The 24,969-nt window shown below is 32.0% G+C and overlaps 1 protein-coding gene across 2 annotated transcripts; it reads left to right on the top strand.

Moving 5' to 3' along the window:
• Nucleotides 1-2: 2 nt before the first annotated feature.
• On the top strand, nt 3-24,623 carry LOC139498787 (RING finger protein 32-like). 2 transcript variants are annotated; one of them, XR_011658016.1, is made up of 9 exons: nt 3-173; nt 9,308-9,476; nt 11,642-11,722; nt 13,566-13,741; nt 18,459-18,583; nt 20,270-20,378; nt 21,179-21,343; nt 23,173-23,588; nt 23,851-23,927. XR_011658016.1 is itself a non-coding variant. In XM_071287338.1 (8 exons), exons 1-8 carry the CDS (start codon nt 138-140, stop codon nt 23,536-23,538), a joined length of 1,227 nt encoding a protein of 408 aa, XP_071143439.1. In that variant the 5' UTR covers nt 15-137; the 3' UTR covers nt 23,539-24,623. The 2 variants fall into 2 exon arrangements, 1 of the variants encoding a protein (XP_071143439.1); XM_071287338.1 differs by having other exon boundaries at nt 15-173; nt 23,173-24,623.
• The last annotated feature ends 346 nt before the right edge of the window (nt 24,624-24,969 follow it).

Genomic DNA, 24,969 nt, shown 5'->3' with positions numbered 1-24,969 from the left:
AACTGCGGGACTGTTATGCATCAAGATGGAGTCAAAAGCTGAGCGTGCTTGGTGACCGAAGCAGTTTTCGGTTGCTTTATTGTTAATCTTTGCGATATAATCTTTTAAAATGTAATAAGGGAAACATCTGGTTAAATATGGCGTCAGGTTACAAGCAAAATCAGAAAACCAAGGTAGATAAAAACGAATTTTAATCAAATCGGCATACTATAGTCCAAATAATAGTATGACGTCTGGCACTGGCACTTGAGGACGCCTTCAAAACCTGTTAAAAAAGAAACGGAAATACTGTAACGTTTCCGATTTTGGTTCTGTTTTTAGCATACCTACCAACTTTTGAATTAGTGCCCATGGGGGTTTTAGGGTATCAGGTCCGTTCGCGCCCAATACACTTTTGCACCCTACATGTTCGCACCCAAGGTCCGTTCGCACCCAATTTAAAATTACAATGTATTTATCTTCGTACGAGTAAAAAATTGAAAATTTTAAATGAAAAACACAAAAGATAATTATTTTTTAACAGATTAGCCCCTTTGACCTCAATTAAATAAAAAAATTTAGCAATACACTAATCAAAATTGATTAATATTTAAAATAGATTCCACCCAAAAAACCCGGTCGTCAGAATCTCACTTTATTTAGAAACAAAATATTTTAACAATACACTATCCAAAACATGATTAAGATTTATTCAACACAAAAAATACGTTGTCTCACTTTACTTTGAGACAATGACAACAAATATACTAACAAGAATACACTTGCCAAAACTTGGTTACAAAGTTATCAAACACAAAACCAATAAAAATTTGGCGCGAACGTGTAGGGTGCGAAAGTGAAAGGGCACGAAAGTGATCGGGTGTGAACGTGAAGGGGCGCGAACGAACCCGGATTCAGGTTTTAGTGTGCGACAACAATTTCAAAGGTTACAATTCTTTGCGATGACTATTTTGCTGTTTTGTGGTCTAGAAAAAGTGTCATATTTGTAAGATGAGCTTACAAGCCTTTTTCTCAAGTTTATTTGCATGATTCTAGTTATTATATCAGTAGAAAAGATGAACATGTATCTGTAGAAAGACTTATTTTCAAGTGTAAGGATATTAAATAATTGTTGACATTTCCAATTTAAAATTATGCACAAAGAAGGGCCTTTATCAGGTTAATTTGGAACAACACCTAGGGGTAACCCCTCAAAGTAAGGACATTAAAAACCACTTTTTAAATACAAATAAGCACATATTCATAATTAATAATGAGGCAGGCATTACCTGTAAATCAGTCTGCACGGTTAGCCACTAGTCCGATGTTGATAACTTAAATCACTGTATCAAGAAAGATAACTCTTACTCTCTGTAATAAGCTCTTTTGTCTTAAAGATGATAATTGTCTCTTGGATGAATAAAATGGTGTAACTAACATGTGTTAACAAATGATAGCAGAGCGTGCATAAATATTTGAGATAGTGTGTCCAGTGTAATTGTCAAGAGTGTTATAAAAGTTGAAATTAACAATACTGGAAGAGTATCTGACCTCCTGAGAGCTTAATATTTGTATGCATAGAAATTCTAGACAAAAAAGAAAAAAAGGGGGAAAAGTAAAAACAATCATGTCAACCAGAATTAACCTCCCATCATTCAACAAATCTAAATCTTATGAACTATATAAACAAGAACTATTAGCATGGAGTGAAATAACAGACCTAGATAAAAAGAAAAGAGGAATTGCAGTAGCACTCTCCTTACCTGAAGATGATGAAACTAAGATTAGGGAAAAAGTTTTTGACCAAATTGTTCTTGATGATTTGAAGAAAGATACAGGTTTAAATACCTTAGTAGATTTTCTTGACAAGCATCTGGCTAAGGATGACCTTGCAGATAGCTTAGAAAAATTTGAGGATTTCGAAGATTATACAAGGCCAGAAGGTCAATCAATCAATGAATATGTTGCCTATTTTGACAGCAAGTACAGAAAAATTGAAAAGAAAAACATGAAATTGCCCTCGGAAATCTTGGCTTTCAAATTGTTAAGGAAAGCTAACATATCAAAAGAAGAAAAGATGTTAGTATTGACTGGGATGAATTATGAAAATAAAATGACACTTTATGAAGAAGCAAAACGGTCTTTGAAAAAGTTCAAGGGAGAAGGAGGTCAAGTGAAGGGTGTAGCTCAAAGTATAAAACTTGAACCAACCTTTTTGGCTGAAAACGAGGAAGCATTGTGGGCTGCAGGTTATGTGAAAAGGGGTAACAGCTATGGCTATAAACGTGGAGGCCGCTATAGCAGAGGTGGAGGACGTGGACAAGGATTTCAGTCATCTCAAAGAGGGGCAAAGAATTTAAACCCATCAGGACCAGATGGGAAACTTTTAACATGCAGATCATGTGGATCCTACAGACATCTTGTTGCAAAATGTCCAGACAGCTGGGAAAATCTGTCAAAAGTCCATATTACAGAAGAGGAAGAACATGCTGTTTTATTCACTGGATACCAAAAACAAGACATTAAACAGCTAGGAAATGATGCTCGTAATTGTGCAGTATTGGACAGTGCATGTAGTAGTACAGTATGTGGAAAAACATGGCTCAACAGTTATCTTTATTCATTGAATGAAGAGGATCGTGAAAAGGTTGTCAATCGCAGCGGACATAAAGTATTCAAGTTTGGAGGAGGAACCAGGCTCAAATCAGTTGGAGAGTATGATTTGCCTATTTGTATGGTTGGTGAGCAAGTGAAACTAAAAACTGATGTGGTTGATTCAGATATCCCTCTCTTGCTTTCAAGGTCTGCTATGAAAAAGGCCGGAGTAAAAATGGATTTAGAGAATGACACAGCAATAATTATGGGAAAGGAAGTATCACTGAATCTTACATCATCAGGGCACTATTGTATACCCATAGATAAGACAGAAACATTGAAAGTAGAAGAAGTAAATGCTGTCAGGTTAGATGAATTGAATGTAGAGAAAAGAAAAACAGCTTTACTCAAACTTCATCGTCAATTTGCACATCCACCTAAAAAACGCCTTGTGGCATTGCTAAAAGATGCTGGGACTTGGAAAGAGGAATATGATGAGGACCTATCAGAAATTCAATCTAAATGTGATCTATGTAAAATGTATGCTGTGACACCACCAAGGCCAGTAGTCTCAATGCCTATGGCAAAACAATTTAACGAAAAAGTTACAATAGATTTGAAACAGTATAAAGACCGTTGGATTCTCCATATGATAGACATGTGGTCAAGATATACAGTGTCAGTCTTTATAAATAGAAAGAAACCTACTAATGTAATAGAGGCATTAATGAAAAACTGGGTAGGAATTTTCGGAGTCATGGGAGCTCTCATGTCTGACAATGGAGGTGAATTTAGTTCTGATGAGATGAGGGAGGTAGCATCTATTTTAAATGTTAAAGTATGTACAACAGCTGGAATGAGCCCATATCAGAATGGACTTTGTGAACGTGTACATGCTATTACTGATATTATGCTGATGAAACTTGAGGCTGAAAATAAAAATGTAGAATCAGGAACACTTTTATCATGGGCAAATATGGCACGGAATTCACTGCAAATGTGGAATGGTTTCAGCAGTCACCAATTAGTTTTTGGTAAAAATCCTAATTTGCCAAACTTAATGCATGCACAGCTACCAGCATTAGAGGGAACAACTGGTAGTGAGGCATTTGCTAAACATTTAAATACTTTACATGAGACACGAAAAGCTTATATTCAAACTGAAGCAGACGAAAGAATCCGCAGAGCTTTGCGCTCAAAAGTAAGAGCAGCTGAACAAGTATATGAGAATGGTGACATGGTGTTTTACAAAAGGGAAGGGAAAGAACGTTGGCTTGGACCAGGGAAAGTAGTATTTCAAGATGGAAAAGTTGTTTTTGTCAGACACGGTGGAGTATTTGTTAGAGTATCCCCAAACAGATTATGCAAAATAAATACTGATTTGGGAGAAAATAAAGAACAAGATAACATAGCGTTGAAGAAAAGTGACATTATTATTAGTAATGAAATTAAAGAACAAACTAATGAAGAAAAGAAATCCTTTGACATTATTTCAGAAACTATAACAAGTGCACCTCAAGAAGATCCATCTCATGAAGCAACAGCTGTTAGTCATAATTTACAGCTTATAAAGAAAGATGATAACATTCGATATAAACTACAAGGCTCAGATGAATGGATCAGTGCAACTGTGCTTGGAAGAGCGGGCAAAGCAACAGGAGGGAACAAAAGTTGGTATAATGTGAAAGATCATGTAAGCGATGAACAAAAAAGTGTAGACTTGGGTAATCTAGAATGGAATATTTTAGAAGACCAGACCAATGACATTGAAGTTCAAACAACTGATGAAGTGGATCAAAATGATAGTGACATTGCAAAGCAACTAGAATTACAAAAGCTGAGACAATTTAACACTTATGAGGAAGTTGAAGATGGTGGTCAAAAGACAATTTCTACTAGATGGGTAATAACTAATAAAAATGGAGAAACTAGAGCTAGATTAGTAGCTCGGGGTTTTGAAGAACACTCTTTCATTCCTAAAGATAGTCCTACAATAGGAAAAGGATCTATTAGAATATTCCTTACATTTGCTGCAAGCAAGAAATGGTCAATAAAAACTACCGACATTAAATCAGCATTTCTACAAGGAAAGAAATTAGATCGTGATGTCCATATTAAACCTCCAGTTGAAAGTGATACACCAAAAGGACTCATTTGGAAACTTAAACATGGATTGTATGGACTAAAGGATGGCGCTAGGCAGTTTTATATAAGTGTTAAGGATGAACTCTTAAATTTAGGATGCAGACAATCAAAACTTGACCCTGCTTTGTTTATTCTGACAGTAAAGGGATCTCTTCAAGGTATTTTCTGTTGTCATGTAGATGACTTTCTCCATGCAGGAAATGAAGAATTTGAGAAACTGATGGAAAAATTGAGGAAGAGATTTATAGCAGGAAAAATTGAAGAAGAGAATTTTCGTTATATAGGTTTTATGATAAAGCAAAACAATGAAGGTATACAACTTGATCATTCAATTTACATGGAAAAACTAGATCACCAACATATAGAGCCACAGCGTGCATTTCAGAAATTGAAACAACTTACCCAAGAAGAGCAGAAAGATTATCGCAGAATGGTTGGGCAACTGAACTGGGCAGTGCAAGGATCAAGACCAGATTTGGCTTTTGAACTTGTTGATTTAAGTACTAAATTGAAAAGTGCATTAGTTTGTGATCTTTTACGTGCTATTAAAAACATTGGAAAGTTAAAGGACATAAGGCCTATTCAGCTTTTCCCATCATTAAAAGGAAAGGAAACAGAAGACTGGGAAATTTTTGTATTTAGTGATGCAGCATTAGGAAATATAAATGATGGTAAAGGGAGTACAGGAGCTCACATTGTTTGGATAAAAGATAGAATAGGAAAATGTTGTCCAATTTCATGGCAAGCCAATAAGATCAAAAGGGTTGTTCGTTCTACTATAGCTGCAGAAGCTTTAAGTCTGCAGGATGGATTAGAAACAGCATTATATTTTCGGAGTATTATTGAGGACATTTGTGGAGTTGCACAAAGAACTATACCTATTACAGCTTTTATTGACAACAAAAGTGTTACCGAGGCATTAAAATCAACCAAGTTGGTAGAGGACAAAAGATTAAGAATAGACATTGCATCTATATCTGAAATGATTGAAAACAGCTGTGTTGAAGTAAAATGGTGTCCAGGAAAAGTCCAATTAGCAAATTCTATGACCAAAAGAGGAGCTTCTGGAATTGAACTCTTAAATGTGCTACAGAAAGGACAAATGCCTGAAGAATTTGTGTGAATCAATAGCATTAACATTTACATTTACTTTTACATTTGTTTTTCGGAAAAGGGGCAGAATAATCCCCGTGACCTGAGGATAGTCCAATCTCATGAAGGTTACATCAAAATTAATTTTTTCATTCTTTGTTTTCGGAAAAAGGGGCAGAATAATCCCCGTGACTTGAGGACAGTCTATCCTATGACAGTCACATCAAAAATTAGTTAATCACCATATCTTGTTCATTGAGCTAAAGAATTGTGTTATCTCATAAAGACTTATTAACGTTACAAAAGAAGACATTTTAATTAATGTTGATAACTTAAATCACTGTATCAAGAAAGATAACTCTTACTCTCTGTAATAAGCTCTTTTGTCTTAAAGATGATAATTGTCTCTTGGATGAATAAAATGGTGTAACTAACATGTGTTAACATCCGATGCCCCAGACTAGTAAAATTTCATTCGGACTAGTAAGTTTTTGCAAAACTTTGCTTGGACAATTAAGAAAAATGTCAGAATATTGGTCTTCGGACTAGTAGTTGAAAAAGTTTTTGGTGCAGACTGGTAAATGGGGATGTCAAGTCTGTATGAATTATTTTTTTGTAACTTAAATATTTGTTAAAAAAAAGAAACGGAAATACCGTAACATTTCTGATTTTGGTTCTGTTGTTAGGGATTTTAGTTGTGACGTTATTTATAAGTTATGAAGTCATATGCAATGTAAACAAAGAAACACTATCATCTTGTAACGTTTTTTCATATCACGGATTTATTAAAAATGAAAGTGGTATTGCGTTCCTTCCTATTTTATACTAGACTGATAAATATATATTTTACTCAACATGCTCAAAGTTTCGTACATACAAGACCGGAAAAAGGAAGTACATTGTAGATTTCTGCGCAGATGTGGGAATTCAAAACATGACATCAAAAAAATTGAACGATTTTGAGTTCATTAGTACAATGAAAATTTTCCCGATTTTATTTTTATTGATTTTTCTACTGTTATTGGGGACTTCGTCCCCATATTATTTGAAGAAACCTTTCCCAAAGAACTATACATCTTATGATACATCTTAATATGTTGTTGGCTTTATACATTTGTATCTTCAAATTCTTTATTATTCAAAATAATTGGACCCTTCATTTAGAAAAGTTGTTCCAAAGATTATGAAGATAATGTCAGAATTTCCTATTTTTAAGTTAAACAATCTACATTTTTCTATTTTATTTTTTACAAGAGTACAATCATATTTTTCGTGTAGATTTTCACAAAATCGTGTTTTAGAGGTTTTTTCATGATCACTATCGTGCAATCCTGACAAAGGGTCAAAATCGTGTAGTACATGCCTAAATAGTGAAAGTTGGCAGGTATGTTTTAGGGTCATTTAAGTTATTTGAGTTATGACGTCATATTCAATGTGAACAAAGAAAGGCTATCATCATGATCATCAGGTACTGTGATACACCTTATTGCTTATCCTGGCTGACCCGGCCGCTTGAACTTTTGACGCATACAACAATCACTTTACTATTGTGGCGTCCGATATTTTGTTTTATGACGTCAAAATTTTACGGTAACCTGTGTGATATCCAGTAATCAGGCGGACAAATAGCAATAAGGTTTATTGTAATGTGTTTCCATATCAAAGAATTATTAATAAATTATTGTGTTCCTTCCTATATTTTACTAGACTGATAAACATATATTTTACTCAAAGTCTCATGTCAGAGAAATGAGACTGGACAAAGTAAGGAGATTTCTAATAAACAGCTGCGCCATGAGCGCATGATACGCCCGAAATACCCCCCCCCCCCCCCCCCCCAACCCTGTTTTTTTTACAAATATCACTAAAATAAAATTTTGAATCAAACCAAAAAGTATACAGATCTTTAGATTAGTAAAACAAAGAAGTGTGTACAGTTTCAAGCAATAATCATAAATTGTTTTTGAGATACGACGCGACATGTAAAGAAAACCCTCCCCTTTTTTACGAAATACTCAATAACTCAAAAATTTTGAATCATCACCAAAAAAAATACAGATCTTGAGATTAATACAACAAAGAAGTGTGTAAAGTTTTAAGCAATAATCATAAATCGTTTTTGAGATACGGCACGACATGTAAAAACCCCCTCCCCCTTTTTTACAAAATACTCAATAACTCAAAAATGAAATTTTGAATCATCACCAAAAAGTATACAGATCTTTAGATTAATATAACAAAGAAGTGTGTAAAGTTTTAAGCAATAATCATAAATCGTTTTTGAGATACGGCGCGACATGTAAAAAAAACCTCCCCCTTTTTAAAAAAATACTCAATAACTCAAAAATGAAATTTTGAATCATCACCAAAAAGTATACGGATATTAAGATTAATATAACTAAGAAGTGTGTAAAGTTTTAAGCAATAATCAAGAAACGTTTTTGAGATACAGTGCGACATGTGAAAAAAACACACCCCTGTTTTAGTTACAAATTGCCGTAACTCAAAAAGTTTAAATCTTATTTTCACCAAAAAGAATACAGATCATTTGACCATCATAAAAAACAACTATATTAAGTTTCATGAAATTTAGATTAGTCGTTCTCAAGTTACGGTGCGACATGTTTACGCCGGACTGACAGACGGACAGACGGACGGACAGACGGACGGACACCGGACATTTGTATACCATAATACGTCCCGTCAAAATTTTGACGGGCTTATAAAAAGTAAAAAAAAAAAGTTAACAATTTTGAGTTCATTAGTCAGCTTTTGCCAGCTTTCATAAGGATACTTTTATCAGAGCCAGAAAAATAGCAAATTTGCTTTTTTGCCAGTGTGAGCAAGATAGCCACTGCATTACACATGATCACAGTAAACATAAAAATAAATACTATTCAAATACATTGCTGGTTGTTGATGAGAAGGAGAAGAGAAAAAAACCATGTCAATTTAGTTCCAGTATGAATATGAACTATGTTGAGAATCCCCATACAGTTTCAAAAATATTTTCTGTGAATTTAAGTGTTCAATTAATCGCCAAAATGCACCTTCTCCTTTAATAACATATGTATTAATGTGAAATGAATAAGATTTAGAAAAGTCTAGACATACATTGTATATACACATTTTTATCTTTTTTGTGTGAATTTTGCAGAAGGAAAACAGCATAATTATGTTCAATCATAATAATCATCTACTTGGCAAAAAAAAAAATGTTAATTTGAACAGTCAGAGTTATCTCTCTTTAATCACTTTCTGAACTTATATGATTTATCATTATGTATACTCATATGATTAATGACTTTTGTGTATGTTCTAATGTCTAACTCTAATGTACTGTTTCTGATTAACAAAATCAGAGCGAATGGAAAGATTGGTATAAACGTGTGAACGATACATGTGTTAAATTTTGTAATGCCTGAAAAGGCCCTGTGATTAGGAAATATTTAGAATTTGAATTTGAATAAATTATACTGAAGCTTGTATATTTTAGGAAGGTACCTCTTCTACTGTGTTAGCAGCTGTAGCTCTCCAGGACCACTTGGTAAAGAATTTAAACTTAGGAGGTCTTGGAAGAACTGGACCACGACAGATTGGTCTAGGCCCTGCAGCCAAAGCTAGGCAGAAGAAAACCGTCCGATCAGTTGTGGACACTGGAAGAAGTATATATATATAAGAAAATATTATAATATAATGTACACAAAAGTATTTAACATAAATTGACATAGGCCTATAATGGTTTCTTTTATAAGTTGTGACTTGGATGGATACATTTGTAGTTGTTTCATTGACACTCATACCACATCTTCCTATATCTATAGATATCAGACAGACATCAGCCACAAACACTGCAATCAAAGAAATGTTCAAACAAAGACAAAAAAACTCTTTTCAAATGCAGTATTGTTTTCCCTGATTTAAATGTAATACATGTAAAATAACATATAGTAAAGAGAGGCATAATTAAGCTATGTACATATATACTTGAACTGCGACAGAATGACACTAATGACCAAAAGATATCTATAGTCTTTAACAATAGACTGATGTTGAGCTTTAAGTCTTTTTAAGGATGTGCTTACATTTGTAGGTGAGGTTTTGGAATTTGTGTCAAATGTTGGAACTCCTTGGTGTTTTTCCATACAATACAATGTAAAATATTTTGACCTGTAACACCCATTTATTTTTTCATATAACAACAACAACAATACTTTATTTTAAGAGGGTTACACAGTTAGCTATATAACTAATCTTCCCTGAGGCCCTCGACATGAGAAATCAAACAAAATGCAAACATATACATTGCATACATTAGTATAAAAAGTCAAGTATGATAATAATGTTCAATACAACTTGATAAAATGTGATGAAAAAAATAAACATGATGACATGATCAGTTTTTTATATTATTGATACAGCTAGGTTAATATAAGATTTATTAGCTCATGAAAGGTCATTTACCAAAATTTTAGAAGATTCTTAATTTTCTTTTTTTGGTTTTGAGACCGAAATAATATCAATGCAAATAAAAGGTAAAAGTCTGAGTCAGCCTTTTCCCGCTATATTTTAAATCTCAAATATCACAAAAAGAAAGTCATGACCTATCAATATTTTTAGCTTATTTTTATCCTTAAAGAGTGCTCTACCTGCTATAGTATCAATTTTAACTTCTTAATTTTATTAATTTTCACCTAACCTCACCTAAGTACATCCTTAAGTCACAAAAAATCGTGAATAAATTAAACAGAAAACTATCAAATATTTGTCATCAACAAAAGGAATTAAAGATACATGTTTCATGTGTATGACATAAAACAACAACAAAGAAGGTTTCCCAAATTGGGAACACATATATATGGCATGTCCAAATTAGTTTTCTTATATTTTACATTCCCCATTTCAGTGTACAAGCAAACAGCCTCGGCTGTTGTCTGCTCTTTGAGACATTCTCAATTTTATACAAATATAAACCATTCAAGAAAATCCCTTAAACCTTAAATGATTGATGGTCTGACAAATTATAAAACACATACATGTACAAAAAGAAATATTAGACCAGTTTAACTTAAAGATTTTACTTTTGAATTTTTTTTCATGATAACCTGGCTGTAACAAGTGGGAATGAAACAGCCAAGAATTATAAATGTCAGCATATAATATTTAGCATGTTAAGCATGCATGATATGTAAAACATTGATAAATGTCTGTAAAAAAATATGTTATGTGGGTAGTTTCTATTTAAGGGAGTTCGCTTCTCAGTTTTAAAGTAATTAACTTTTCAAAACACTAGTTCATATAGATAGGGGATTAATAAAGGAATCCAAAGAGCAAAAAAAATATATAGGTCACCGTGCTTGTTTTCGAGATATTAGCCATTGAAGTTTTGGCGGGAAAATATTCTCTCTTGACTTTTGATAGCTTTATCATTGACAAGTTGAAGTTCTCAAAAACTAGTAAAAAGTGATTAAAATTTTATAAGACTTTTACAGATGGCTTATCATTATACATGTAAAAGATTTACAAAAAGAAAAATGGGGGTCCATGGGCAAATTTTTTTAAGGCATTCAAATGGATGAAACCAGAGGATTTTTAAAATCAGACAAAAATTCCAAAACATGACAAGGAAACTTCCTTAAAAGCAAATAACTTAACGTGTAAAAATTAATCACCTTTACCACATCTTATTTCATAAAAAAAAAGTAATACTTTTTTGCAAGAAATCTTTTTAATTCATAGTACATGATCATGAGGATAATAGAATAAGAACATGTGTACACCAAAACCCGAAATGATTTTTGATTATAATTGACACTGTTTTAATTTTCAGACAGAAATTCAAAACCGAAAAAAGAAGAGCCCAAAGATGAAGAATATAATCTGGATCCTAAACCACCACCTCTAACTCTTGGTATGGTAGAGAAGGGAGTATATTATAATTTCTCTATTTTTCCACTATTTTTCCATTTCCTATTTAATTGTGAAAAAAATGTTCTTCTCACTAGTGAAATATCTGTTCTCTACAAACAATGAGCCAAAATTTAAGTTATGACGTCATATTTTCTTGGTTTCATCTGAATTTCCTATTGTGATGTCATGAAAAAAGGCCACCATGTCTGATGATGTCTAATAAAAAACAACACAACTTTTAGTAAATCTTTGAAAAGGAAGTATAAAATTCATCAGAGCAACAGATTCCTACACTATAGGAAGTATAACTCATGTATTACGGCATTTCTACAAACACATCAGTAGAATTTTAATTATTTAAAAAGCTCAGCCAGCCTCGTGTTTTAAATATTTAAATTTAACTGTCTCAGGTAGAGAAATATCATAATACACTTGTAATGACTTGTTCCTGTGATGGAATCTACATATATCACATCAAACAGTATATATATATAGATAAACTGAATATGATGCATTCAAAGCACATTCAGTTGAGGATTAAACTTGACAGGTTTACATGTAAACAATGTATAAATGTATGGAAGCAACAATATCAAATAGAGTTCACAAAACAAGCATGTTGAGAGAATTTGAACCTTTGATTCTATGATATCCTGCACCTAACAAAATATCAAAGGTTCACTGACAAAAAAAAAACAAAAAAAACAAAGGGAGATAATAATATAAAACTCTGACTTACTTAATTTGACTATTTTTTCAATGAATCAAAGAAATTTAAAAGGTAATAACAGTTTGTGGTATGACATCATTAATAATGATGAAGGAAAAGTCTATAATTGCAGCTGAGAGAGGGCCTGATTGAATTTTTTTTCTAATTTCAGTTCAATATGTATACACAGCAGAATTACCATAATATCCCAGTTTTTAAATAATCATTATATACATGTTTATTCAAAGGAGAAATTCCTAATTGGAATTCAAAAGTGAAAACTGTACAAGATTTTGTAAACAAAATTCTGTATGCACTCTATTCTGGAAAATAAACAACATTGGCCATAACTTTTGTCCACATATTTTGTTTAATTAATTGTTGAGTTAAGGTTGTACCCAACACTTTCACTAAAATTAATTTGGCTCGTTTAACTTTTATAAAATGTTGTCAAGTACCCTTTAAGAAAAATATAAAAAATTTAAAAATTTTGAACCAAATGTTCTGTCAGAAAAATTACACTGGTTATATAGCAGGTTGACAAACACCAATTTTGATCATTGAGAAGCTTAATATTCCCTTTACAACACAACGTTATTAAAACATTTGGCTGACTTTACAGAGTTATCTTCCTATAGTGTTAGGTACCACCTTAAGGTTTGATATTTAATATCATGTCAAAGCATGTGTGAATTGTTGTCAAAAGGGGAAAAATATATTAAGAAAAAAAGATCTGGCCTCACGGTCATAAAACTTTCGAGCATGATTTTTGTACTCAGACTCGAAAATCAATCAATCAAATTGCTTGATTTTATGTTTCGAGCATGATTTTTGTGCTCCGAGCACTGAGCAAAGTTTTATGCCTTCAAGGCCTGAAGTATGTTTAAATATAAAAAATAAGATGTGATAAGATTGCCAATGAGACAACTGTCCACAAGAGACCAAATGACACAGAAATTAACAACTATAGGTCACTGTATGACCTTCAACAATGAGCAAAGCCCGTACTTAAAGCATGTTTTAATATCAAAGTGCATATATATGTATGAAATTATAAGGACAAAGAGTACAATGAAACATTTAAATACCAATATTATGTAACCTTTAAATTTCTATTTTTCATTTAATATTTCAGCCCAGAAGTTAGGATTGATTGAGGCTCCAGACCAGTTGTTATCAGAGACAGACTGGCAGAAGGCTAAGGAGAAATCTAACAAACGTGATGATTCAGGGATGCCGTGTGTTATCTGTAAGGAAGATTTCGGATTGAAAGAACAAGTTTTGTTGTCTTGTACCCATGTCTTTCACAGGGTAGGTTCAAAATATAAAGAATACCATACAATTGCACTCTCCATAGGGAAAATCACACTCTAAGGAAATCTCATTTTCCATTAAATTGGGATCTAATCAATTGCAAAGAAAACTACTAATGACAGGCAATTAAAAACTGTATAGGAACAATTAAGTTGAAATAAAAATCAAAATGAGAAGAACATATCACTTTCTTTCTTCTATATTAAGGTGGTACCTAAACACTACAGTGAGATAACTCTGTAAAATCAGCTAAACGTTTTAATTACGTTGTGTTGTCAAAGAAATATTAAGGTTTTCAATGATCAAAATAAGTGTTTGTCAAACTGCTATATAACCAGTGTATTTTTTCTGATAAAACAAAAATATACAAAATTTTGAAATTTGTATATTTTTGTTAAAGAGTTAAAGTAAATAATTTGTCAAAATTTAATGAAAATTAAACGAGTCAAATTAATTTTAGTGAAAGTGTTAGGTATCACTTTAAAGTAATAAAATCTGGCTACTAAGGGAAATAAAAGTACCTCAATTTTTTTAACCTGTACAAGATCAATAATATTACTTATATTAGTACATTGTGTTGTTAGGACTGTTCCATTAAAACATACATAGTACCCACACTCTTTAAAAAATGGATTCCCATCTAAACAAACCATTTTAGATTTTGTCTCACACTTTTAATCTACACAAACATCTATAGACGCACCTTCCTGTCTCTTGTGTTTAATTTTATGGAATAGCTATTTCATAGTCTAAAATATTTTTGTAGTTGGTCTGGAGTTATCTTTCTTTTAATAGTGTTTGTAAAGGGCAGTTTTAAAAATCAATTTAAAACGAGATTGGTTGAATGCTACAAATATGAAAAATTGATATAATATAGATTGGAGCACATGTTTATCTTTAGAATATCAATTGAATACTTAAGCTCCTGTTCACAGCTGTAACATGTCTTGATAGGGGGGAAATAGTTATCATATATTCATTTTAAATGAGGATTTAGAACCACAAACAGTAAGAATAAACAACTATCATCAGATGTATCTTTATTTCAGCATAAAACATAGCAAATAATACAATATACATGTAAGGTGATATGACCACATAGGGTAAATCATATTTTTCTCAATTTGCATGATTCTTAAACGAAGTCGTACTTAAGGAGGCTCGAGGGTACAAAAAAAAAATCAGCAAAAAATAAAACATTTGTTTTTTCATTACAAATTTTATTTATTATACTATTAGTTATAACTTTATGATATAGTACATATATCAACCAAAAAAATTAATTCATTTTGGCCACAGGTGACTTTCAAAATGTTTATATCGATGAAAAAACTCTAAATTATCTCTCTTTGGTGAAAAAATGCCATATTTGGCATAAAAATTGCAACTACTTTTATAACTCATCTGTGAATTGTATTTTTTATTATTTTTTTCAAATGAACTGTACTTAAACTAAAATATTGTAAAATTCAAGCAATTTCTGTAGTTTAGTTCTTTTTTAGCTCACCTGGCCTGAAGGGCCAAGTGAGCTTTTCCCATCACTTGGCGTCCGTCGTCATCGTCGTTGTCGTTCTCCGTCGTCGTTAACTTTTACAAAAATCTTCTCCTCTGAAACTACTGGGCCAAATTAAACCAAACTTGGCCACAATCATCATTGGGGTATCTAGTTTAAAAATTGTGTGGCGTGACCCGGCCAACCAACCAAGATGGCCGCCATGGCTAAAAATAGAACATAGGGGTAAAATGCAGTTTTTGGGTTATAACTCAAAAACCAAAGCATTTAGAGCAAATCTGACATGGGGGTAAAATTGTTTAGCAGGTGAAGATCTTTCTGCCCTCAAATTTTCAGATGAATCTGACAACCCGTTGTTGGGTTGCTGCCCCTGAATTGGTAATTTTAGGGAATTTTTGCTGTTTTTGGTTATTATCTTGAATATTATTATAGATAGAGATAAACTGTAAACAGCAATAATGTTCAGCAAAGTTAGATTTACAAATAAGTCAGCATGACCAAAATGTTCAGTTGACCCCTTTAGGAGTTATTGACCTTTATAGTCAATTTTTAACCATTTTTCGTAAATCTTAGAAATCTTTTACAAAAATCTTCTCCTCTGAAACTACTGGGCCAAATTAATCCAAACTTGGCCACAATCATCTTTGGGGTATCTTATTTAAAAAAATGTGTCTGGTGACCCAGCCATCTAACCAAAATGGCTGCCACGTCTAAAAATAGAACATAGGGGTAACATGCAGTTTATGGCTTATAACTCAAAAACCAAAGCATTTAGAGCAAATCTGACATGGTTAAAAGTGTTTATCAGGTCAAGATCTATCTGCCCTGAAATTTTCAGATGAATCGGACAACCTGTTGTTGGGTTGCTGCCCCTGAATTGGTATTTTTAAGGAAATTTTGCTGTTTTTGGTTATTATGTTGAATATTGTTATAGATAGAGATAAACTGTTTACAGCAATAATGTTCAGCAAAGTAAGATTTACAAATACTTCAACACGAACGAAATGGTCAGTTGACCCCTTTAGGAGTTATTGCCCTTTATAGTCAAATTTTAAACATTTTTTAGTACATCTTAGTAATCTTTTAAAAAATCTTCTCCTCTGAAACTACTGGGCCAAATTAAACCAAACTTGGCCACAATCATCATTGGGGTATCTAGTTTAAAAAATGTGTGGCGTGACCCCGGCCAACCAAACAAGATGGCTGCCATGGCTAAAGATAGAACATATGGGTAAAATGCAGTTTTTGGCTTATAACTCAAAAACCAAAGCATTTAGAGCAAATCTGACAAGGTTAAATTGTGTATCAGGTCAAGTTCTATCTGCCCTGATATTTTCACATGAATCGGACAACCCGTTGTTAGGTTACTGCCTTGAATTGGTAATTTTAAGAAAATTTTGCTGTTTTTTGTTATGATCTTGAATATTATTATAGATAGAGATAAACTGTAAACAGCAGTAATGTTCAGCAAAACAAGATCTACAAATAAGTTTTCATGACCAAAATAGTCAATTTATCCCTTAAGGAGTTATTGCCCTTTATAGTTAATTTTTAGCATTTTTCATAAATTTTTTGTAAATTTTTAGAAAATATTTTCCACTGTAATTACTGGGCCAAGTTCATTATAGATAGAGATAATTGTAGCAACAAGAATGTTCAGTAAAGTTAGATCTACAAACACATCACCATCACCAAAACACAATTATGTCATGAATTTATCTGTGTCCATTGTTCAATATGCACATAGACTAAGGTGAGCAACACAGGCTCTTGAGCACCTCTAGTTTATTTTTATTTTAGCTTTTTTCTCCTATTAGTTTAACGAAAAAAAGTACTGTAACAAAAATGCATGCTTCTTTCAAAGGCAGATTGTGAGCTTAAATGAACGGTGACCCCATTTTTTTAATTTAATTTTTCCATTTAGTATAGAATAAAGTTTATTTATAGAAAAAAATCGCAAAATCCTATATTTAAAATAAAAAAGATTTAGACCCGCGAGCCCTTTAATTACAAAACAATTGATCTACATTAATAACTTTGTCATTAAAAATTTATGATTACCGATAATGCATACAAGCAAATAAGTCTGCAAAATTTGTTTGTGTCTTTTACAGTCCTGTTTATAATATATCTACAAAATAGCCTATTGTTCCGAAATAAACAACTAATGCATTCAAACAAATGAATCTGCAAAATTTACTATTTGGGCGTTTTTCAATAAAAACGTACTTTCTTGTCCCAGCCACTTTTAAAAAAATGTGTTCGACCTTTGCAAGTAATTTTTTGTGCAGTCAGTACATTGAATTAGATTTAACATTTTTAAGCAAAGAAACAGTTTATTTTTTAGAGGGATTGATAAGATATTGATTCCTGATTTGTCCAAAACAACCAAAATGGCATGTCCCTAGACCGCCTGTTCAACATTCATACTCTAAAATATCGTGAAAAAAAATAAAACATGCAAATATGTCCCCTACGAAACTGTCGCCTACGAAACAGGTATGGGATAAAAACTTTTCGTGGTGGACACTACCACTACCATGCAGTCTTTTTTTACTCTTTTTTCAATTATATTCGTGCAAAACAAATAAGGGTTAGTTTCATGTAATATTTATTATGTTTTTATTAACATAGAATAGGGTTGATGTCAACTACGAATCTTTTTGTCCACCATGAAAAGGTTTTGTCAACTATGAAACGCATCAAAATGTCCACTACGTAACATGAGTTGTACCTTCATATGTGAAGTACTCTCTAATCTTTATCGATAAAAAATGATTCTCCAATTCAGAAAAAAATGAGATTGTCCTAGTATATAAAGTAAACGAACTGGAATGTCTATAGGACACATTTAAAATTGCAAAAATATGTGTGTTTAGAAGCAGTTAGTCCCCTACGAAACATTACACAAATTATGAAAATAATATCATTCAAAAAAGTATTTAAGATTGCACTTTTTGTTTACAAACAGGTCTATAATGGAAGTATTCAAAATAACTCTTGAAATTAAATTTTAGACAAGTTGATTTTCCCATTTTTTTAGGTCTGAAAGTTATGCTTTTATTGAAATACGCCCATTTCTGTTTTTTTACAGTCCTGTTCATAATATATCTTCATAATAGCCTTTTTCATTAATAATAAATTTACTAATGCATTCAAACAAACAAATCTGTAAAAAAAGAATATTTTGTAATTTTATAGTCATGTTTACAAGCTTTTGAGAGATTCACCGGTAAGAAGACATGTCCTATGTGTCGTAAAGAACAGTATCAAACCAGAGTCATACATGAGGGATCTAAACAACATAGAATCAAATGTGCCTCAAGGTTTGTGGACATATTGTAGTAATGGTTTAATGCAAATAAATGTTATTGATAATTTATTGAAGACTCAAGGGTTAGAAAGATCACTACAACATTTTAAGTTGACAAGATCTTTATTAAGGCAAATTTATCTATAAAGGAGTTTACAAATTGAAGGCAGATTTATGAAAGCTCTTTGAACAAAGAAAAAGTAAAAAAAATCTGATCAATGAACCATAACAATGTTCCATGTTATATTCTGCTACATGTATAGGGGAAGTAAATTAATTCACATCATTTTAAGGTTGTGCTCAACACTTGCGCTAAAATTAATTTGTCTCGTTTAATTTTCATAAAATTTTGTCAAAGTACTTACTTTGACCCTTTAAAGTCATAAGAAACCTCAAATCAAAAAAAATAATGCATATGTTTTTTATAACTCAATGGATAGTTTTCATTATAAAACTTATGTACATATACTTTTTTCTGAAGAAAATTCTTTAATTTATTCATATTTAGAAGAAGTTTACTTTATTTTAATAGCTTGCTTCCAGCAAACAATTCCCCCGACATATTTTCCGTATGCAAAGTGACATCAGTGTGACCCATCTCGTAAAAATCCGGTGATCACAATACGCATGGATGTCCTTAAAATAAACTATTATCTGAATTTACATGTTAAACACGTGCTCTCTTTCCGTGCTTTTTTGTTTATTTTTTGTCGATTGTTGACAAACAGGTGACCATCGTTAAACTTCGGCTTCAAAACACGAACTTTAATTACCTGCCATATTTTCACAACAACACTGACTGATTGAGAAAAAAATTGACGATTATACGAAATTTACACGAAAAAAATGATAAATTCGTGCACAGAAGACTAAGTTTATGATGTTTGTATGCAATGGTTCAAGATTTGGAAGAACATAATTTTTCACCGGTCACTCGTTTCTTATGACTTTAACAAAAATATAAAAATTTCAAAAATATTGAACCAACTGTTTTGTCACAAAAATTACACTGGTTATATAGCAGTTTGACAAACACCAATTTTGATCATTGAGAAGCTTAATATTCCTTTTACAACACAACGTAGTTAGAACATTTAGCTGACTTTACAGAGTTATCTCCCTGTAGTGTTAGGTACCACCTTAATTTTATCAGATTTTGAGTAATGCACTTACAATGTTCTGAGTAGTACACAAAACAACCATGAAAATAAAACTTTATAAAAAATGTTATTAGTGTCAGTTAGCCAGTCCCTGGAGAGAACCACCACCATTTGCTGGAAAACTGACAATTATATTCCATGAAGATTCTAACTCACAACTGCAGTGTTGTCAGGCTAAATGATAAACTACTTAGGCCACCTGGCCAATGAGTTGATCATAAAGCATAGATATCAAGTTACACTTTTTAAACACAATGGGTGTGTTTGGATATACGCCTGAGGCGGCCTATGGTTACCCATAGGTACCTATGGTTTGATATTTTGTGTATGAAATATCAAACCATTGGTACCTATGGCTTACCATAGGCCGCCTCGGGCGTATATCCAAACACCCCCAATATTACCAACATAACACTTATTTTATTATGTTTACCTACTTTTTGAATACACGAGAGGCTATATATGTTACAGATGTTGGAATATTTTCATTAACTCTACATATTACTTAAAATTATCTCTTTATTGTGGCTTATTTTTAGAATACAGGCAGCGTGGAGAGGCTATGTTGTAAGATGTTGGTATTTGAAATTCAGACAAGAGGTTCCTCCAAATGATCCTAATCTCAAGAAAAAATTCTATCAAGAAAAGGTAAAGCAAATCCAATAAAATAAGGGTCTATCGAAGGGAATAATCTTATATTTGAGTTGATACTTGATGATGTTGAGTTTTAGTTTGCAATTTTTCATATCGCCTGTACTGTGAATCTACTTTGTCTAGATTCTAATGAGGATTAACCAAAAATTTCCATAAAATATGTTTCATTTACTGGCAATTCAGAAATTATTGCCATGTTTTTATTATTACGAAAAATGCGACAGGGTTATAATCGCAATAATTTAAACTCGCATTTTCAAAATTTTTGTATCAATTAAGATTTTTCTCAATATCGCAAAAACTAAAATCTCATTTTAGTTAAAATTGTCAAACTCGCAATGATAAATGCACACAAAAATTTCTAAATTTACTGTATGAAAATTTGGTTAAATTCAAGCAGTGGTCATCCTTAATTTTAATGATTGCTTCAGAAATTCAGAGCTCATAAATAGCATTTTTTATAATGCCCCACTTAGATGCATTATGTTTTTCGGTCTGTGCGTCCGTGTGTCAGTTATTGTGTCTGTCCAGCTTCAGGTTAAAGTTTTTGTCAAGGTAGTTTTTGATAAAGTTGAAATCCAATCAACTTGAAACTAAGTACACATATTATGTTCCCTATGATATGATTTAATACCAAATTAGAATTTTGACCCCAATTTCACGGTCCGCTAAACATAGAAAATGGTAGTACGTAGTAAATGGACACATACTGTTAAATCTTTACGATGATTGTAATACTTATACAGCTGTCCAGTATAATGGATAGAATTATGATGATTGTATTCTTTTTACAGCTGTCCAGCATAACAGACAGAATGATTAGGTCATGTGACTTCAACTTGAACCAGTTCCTGTCTGAAATCGACCAGAGTTTAGAAGCCAGTAGAAATGTTTTCCGTAGTTTTGAGACTTCCCTTCACAGAATCACAGATGATGAGTGGGATCAGATACAGTTAAAGGTATATTATCATAATTTTAGTCTAATGATTGTATTGTTTCAGTGAAGTACAAAAAAAATATGTAAGTTTCGGTCATGTCAAAAACTCTGAAAAAATGTAGATGTTTTCAAGAAATAAAGAAAAAAACACTGGAATGAATAACAGAATTATACACTGTGAATTCATTAGGCCGAGAAAAAAAAATCTGAGTTTCCAGTAACCCGACCGACCCTGTTTTTTAGCCCATACCCTAATTTTTTTATAGGATCTTCAAAATTAAAAAAAAAAAAATGGTATCAACTGACCCTGTTTTTTGACACAGGTTTCTGTTAATCGACATAATAATTCCGACCTACTGACCCTATTTTTCAACACAGATTTTTTTTTAGGCCTTATTATTTATTGGATACCAATTTTTTGTGGATTTTGTGATTACCTTGGAACCATGAATTGCAATGTACAATGGATTATAAATTTTCTATAATAATGTATATAGACTTTGACAAAACCATGAAACCAAATATCAATGAAAATATGCAATTTTCATTTATTCCACACACTTTAAATTTTTTTTTTTATCATACCCCCTTTTAAAAAGCAGGGATATACTGTTTTCTGTCTGTCAGTCCATCAGTCCGTCCTACAAATATTTTTGTTGCATTTTTCTTAGGAACTACAACACAAAGATTTCTGAAATTTGGTTTCAGGGTTTGTATAAGTCAGCTATACCATGTGATGCGTTTTCAGATTCGTCACTCAAAAACTTCCAGTTTATTGAAGGCTGTATAATTTTACACATGAGAGCAAAGTTGAAAATTTTCATCACATTTTTCTCAGGAACTACAATACAAGAATTTTTGAAATTTGGTTTCAGGGTTTATACAAGTCTGTCAGACCGTCTGAAAGGTTTTAAGATTCATCACTCAACAACTTCCTGTTAACCCAACACTTACATATTTTTTCACTATTAAAATTATCCACTTGCAGCGGGGGTATCATCAGTGAGCAGTAGCTTGCAGTTTTACTTGTTTTACTTAATTTAGTATTAAAACAAAATCAAGCTTACATTGAAAACTATAAAAAATGATAGAAAAACTAGAGTTTTGACCCCATTGTCACATTACATTGAACATAGAAAATGATTGTGCCTTTGGAGCATTCATGTACTATGGAAAAATTCTTGTTAAAAGATATTTTACTTAATTTAGTATTGAAACAAAATCAAGCTTACATTGAAAACTATTGAAAATAATAGAAAGATATATGTGGAGTTTGACCTGACACTCTGTATATGATGGTACTTATTGTGAATTTCTTCCTAGTGGTAAATATTAAAAATGTTTCTTTTATTTATTTAACAAGTATAAAAGATTGTGTACAAAATAAAGGCAATAGTAGTATAGCGCTGTTCAATAGTCTTAAGGTGGTACCTAACACCTGAACTAAAATTAATTTGGCTCGTTTAATTTTCTTAAAATTTTGACAAAGTATTTACTTTGACTCTTTGACAAAAATATAAAAAAATCCAAAAAATTGAACCAACCATTTAATCAGAAAAATTACACTGGTTATATAGCAGTTTGACAAACACTTATTTTGATCATTGAGAAGCTTAATATTCCCTTAAGAACACAATGTCATTAAAACGTTCTGCTGATTTTACAGTTATCTCCCTGTAGTGTTTGGTACCACCTTAAATCAATTTAACTGAAACATAACCAGGTACCAAACCAAAACTGAGTGAAACACATCAACTATAAGAGAAAGGAACAACAAAAATCCTGAACGGCTACAAAAACACGCTAACATACCCTGAAACAGATTTATTCATGCTTATATTCTATTTTTAGGCTGTAGAAAGAGGGAAAATGGAGTGTCCAATATGTTTAACAGGACTTGCACTTCCAAGTGACATTAACGTTCCTGACAATGCCAAGGTCAAATCTGTGTTTCACTTGACCTCTGCAGACAATGTTAAGAATACCAAACGTACCTCCACACAAAAAACTTCAGAAAAGGGAAAGCAGGGTGTACAAGGTGAAGGTGATAGTGAGGCTACCAATAAAGAAGGCAGACAAACAGTACTACTGTCGTGTTCTCATGTTTATCATTCTACTTGCCTTGGAATGTTCGAAGAATTAACTATAGTTGAAAAAAATCGCCATAAATGTCCTGTGTGTAGGACTGCATATCAAAAGAAAATCATTTCTGTCTAGGTGTAATGTTAGCTCTATTTGTATTTATCAATAATTTTTTGTTTATGGTTGTACCAAACACCTTGACTTAAATTAACTTGGCTAGTTAAATTTTCATAAAATTTACTTCGAGACTGACAAAAATATAAAAAATTAAAAAAAAAATTGAACGAAACACTTTCTCAGAAAAAATTTCATTGTATACATAGCAGTTTGACAAACACCCATTTGTATCATTGAGAAACTTATTATTTCTTTATCAATACAATGTGATTAAAACGTTTAGCTGATTTTACAGAGTTATCTCGCTGTAGTGATAGGTATCACCTTTAGTTTGATTATTGGTGAAGTTTGAAAACAGATTTTATCTTTTTAGTTGCTACTGTTGATTCTGTTTGTTGGACAGAGTATCAAGCCAAAATTTATCTTCATTTAGGTATTAAAATTGTAAAATCCAGCTTAGGAAATGCAACAATAACAACATAATTGGTTTTAACCAATGAGAAACATACTTTTTTCAAATACATAACATAATAAAACAACAAAAGAAAATATTATTCATATTATCATTCTTGAAATTATCTTTTCTAGTTTTTCATGCTGTCATGACGAGAATCAATATTGTTAAACAAAATAGGCGAGAATGTAAACAAATGGAAATAATTAAATTACTGTGTCAAGAGAATGGTTTAAAAAAAAATAGGTACCAAAAAAAGCTTAACGAAAAGAAGTAATTAAGACATTAAATTTTTTTGGGAAATAAATATGACCTGAACATGCTGAACCTGGGTTGCAATTCCAAAATTTTTAAAATAGGAAAAATCCTTAGCTTTATGATTAGCAAGTAGTAAATAAAAATTCTAAAGAAATTAAGAGCTAGGGCTCTGCAGCAAAATAAGAAGACAATGCTTATCAATAAGATTTTGACTTTATCAAATTTGTATTACGTACATGGGGGGACATATACTTGCCTCCCCATGCCCCTAAAGTTATATTTGCTTAAGAGCAACAAAAACACGTCTATTTCCATAGCACGTTATCTCAAAGAGAGTGATAACATCACATGACAAATATGCATACGACCATACAATACAGATACATAACATTTGGTATTAAGAATATTCAAGATTTTGTTTTGCTATTTTAGAATACTGTGGATCCATTATTATTCGTTGGATACCAATTTTCGTAGATTTCGTGGGAACAGGTAACCACGAATTCAAATGTTCAACGAATTGCAAGTTGTCTATAGGGTTGTATGCATATTTTGGCAAAACCAGGAAATCAAATATACACGAAATGAAGGTTTTCATCAATCCACGAAAATTGAAACCCACGAAAATAAATGAATCCACAGTAGCCTTTAAATAGGGTTATAAGAAGTAATATCTATTTTTCTGATCCTACCTAAAATATTTGAACTCCATTATAGTTATATTCTGTGTATTATAT

Source organism: Mytilus edulis, chromosome 12 (assembly GCF_963676685.1).
Source record: "Mytilus edulis chromosome 12, xbMytEdul2.2, whole genome shotgun sequence".
Classification (NCBI taxonomy): Eukaryota; Metazoa; Mollusca; class Bivalvia; order Mytilida; family Mytilidae; genus Mytilus; species Mytilus edulis.
The sequence above is the reverse complement of the archived record's forward strand: the minus strand, read 5'-3'. Positions and strand labels throughout refer to the sequence as shown.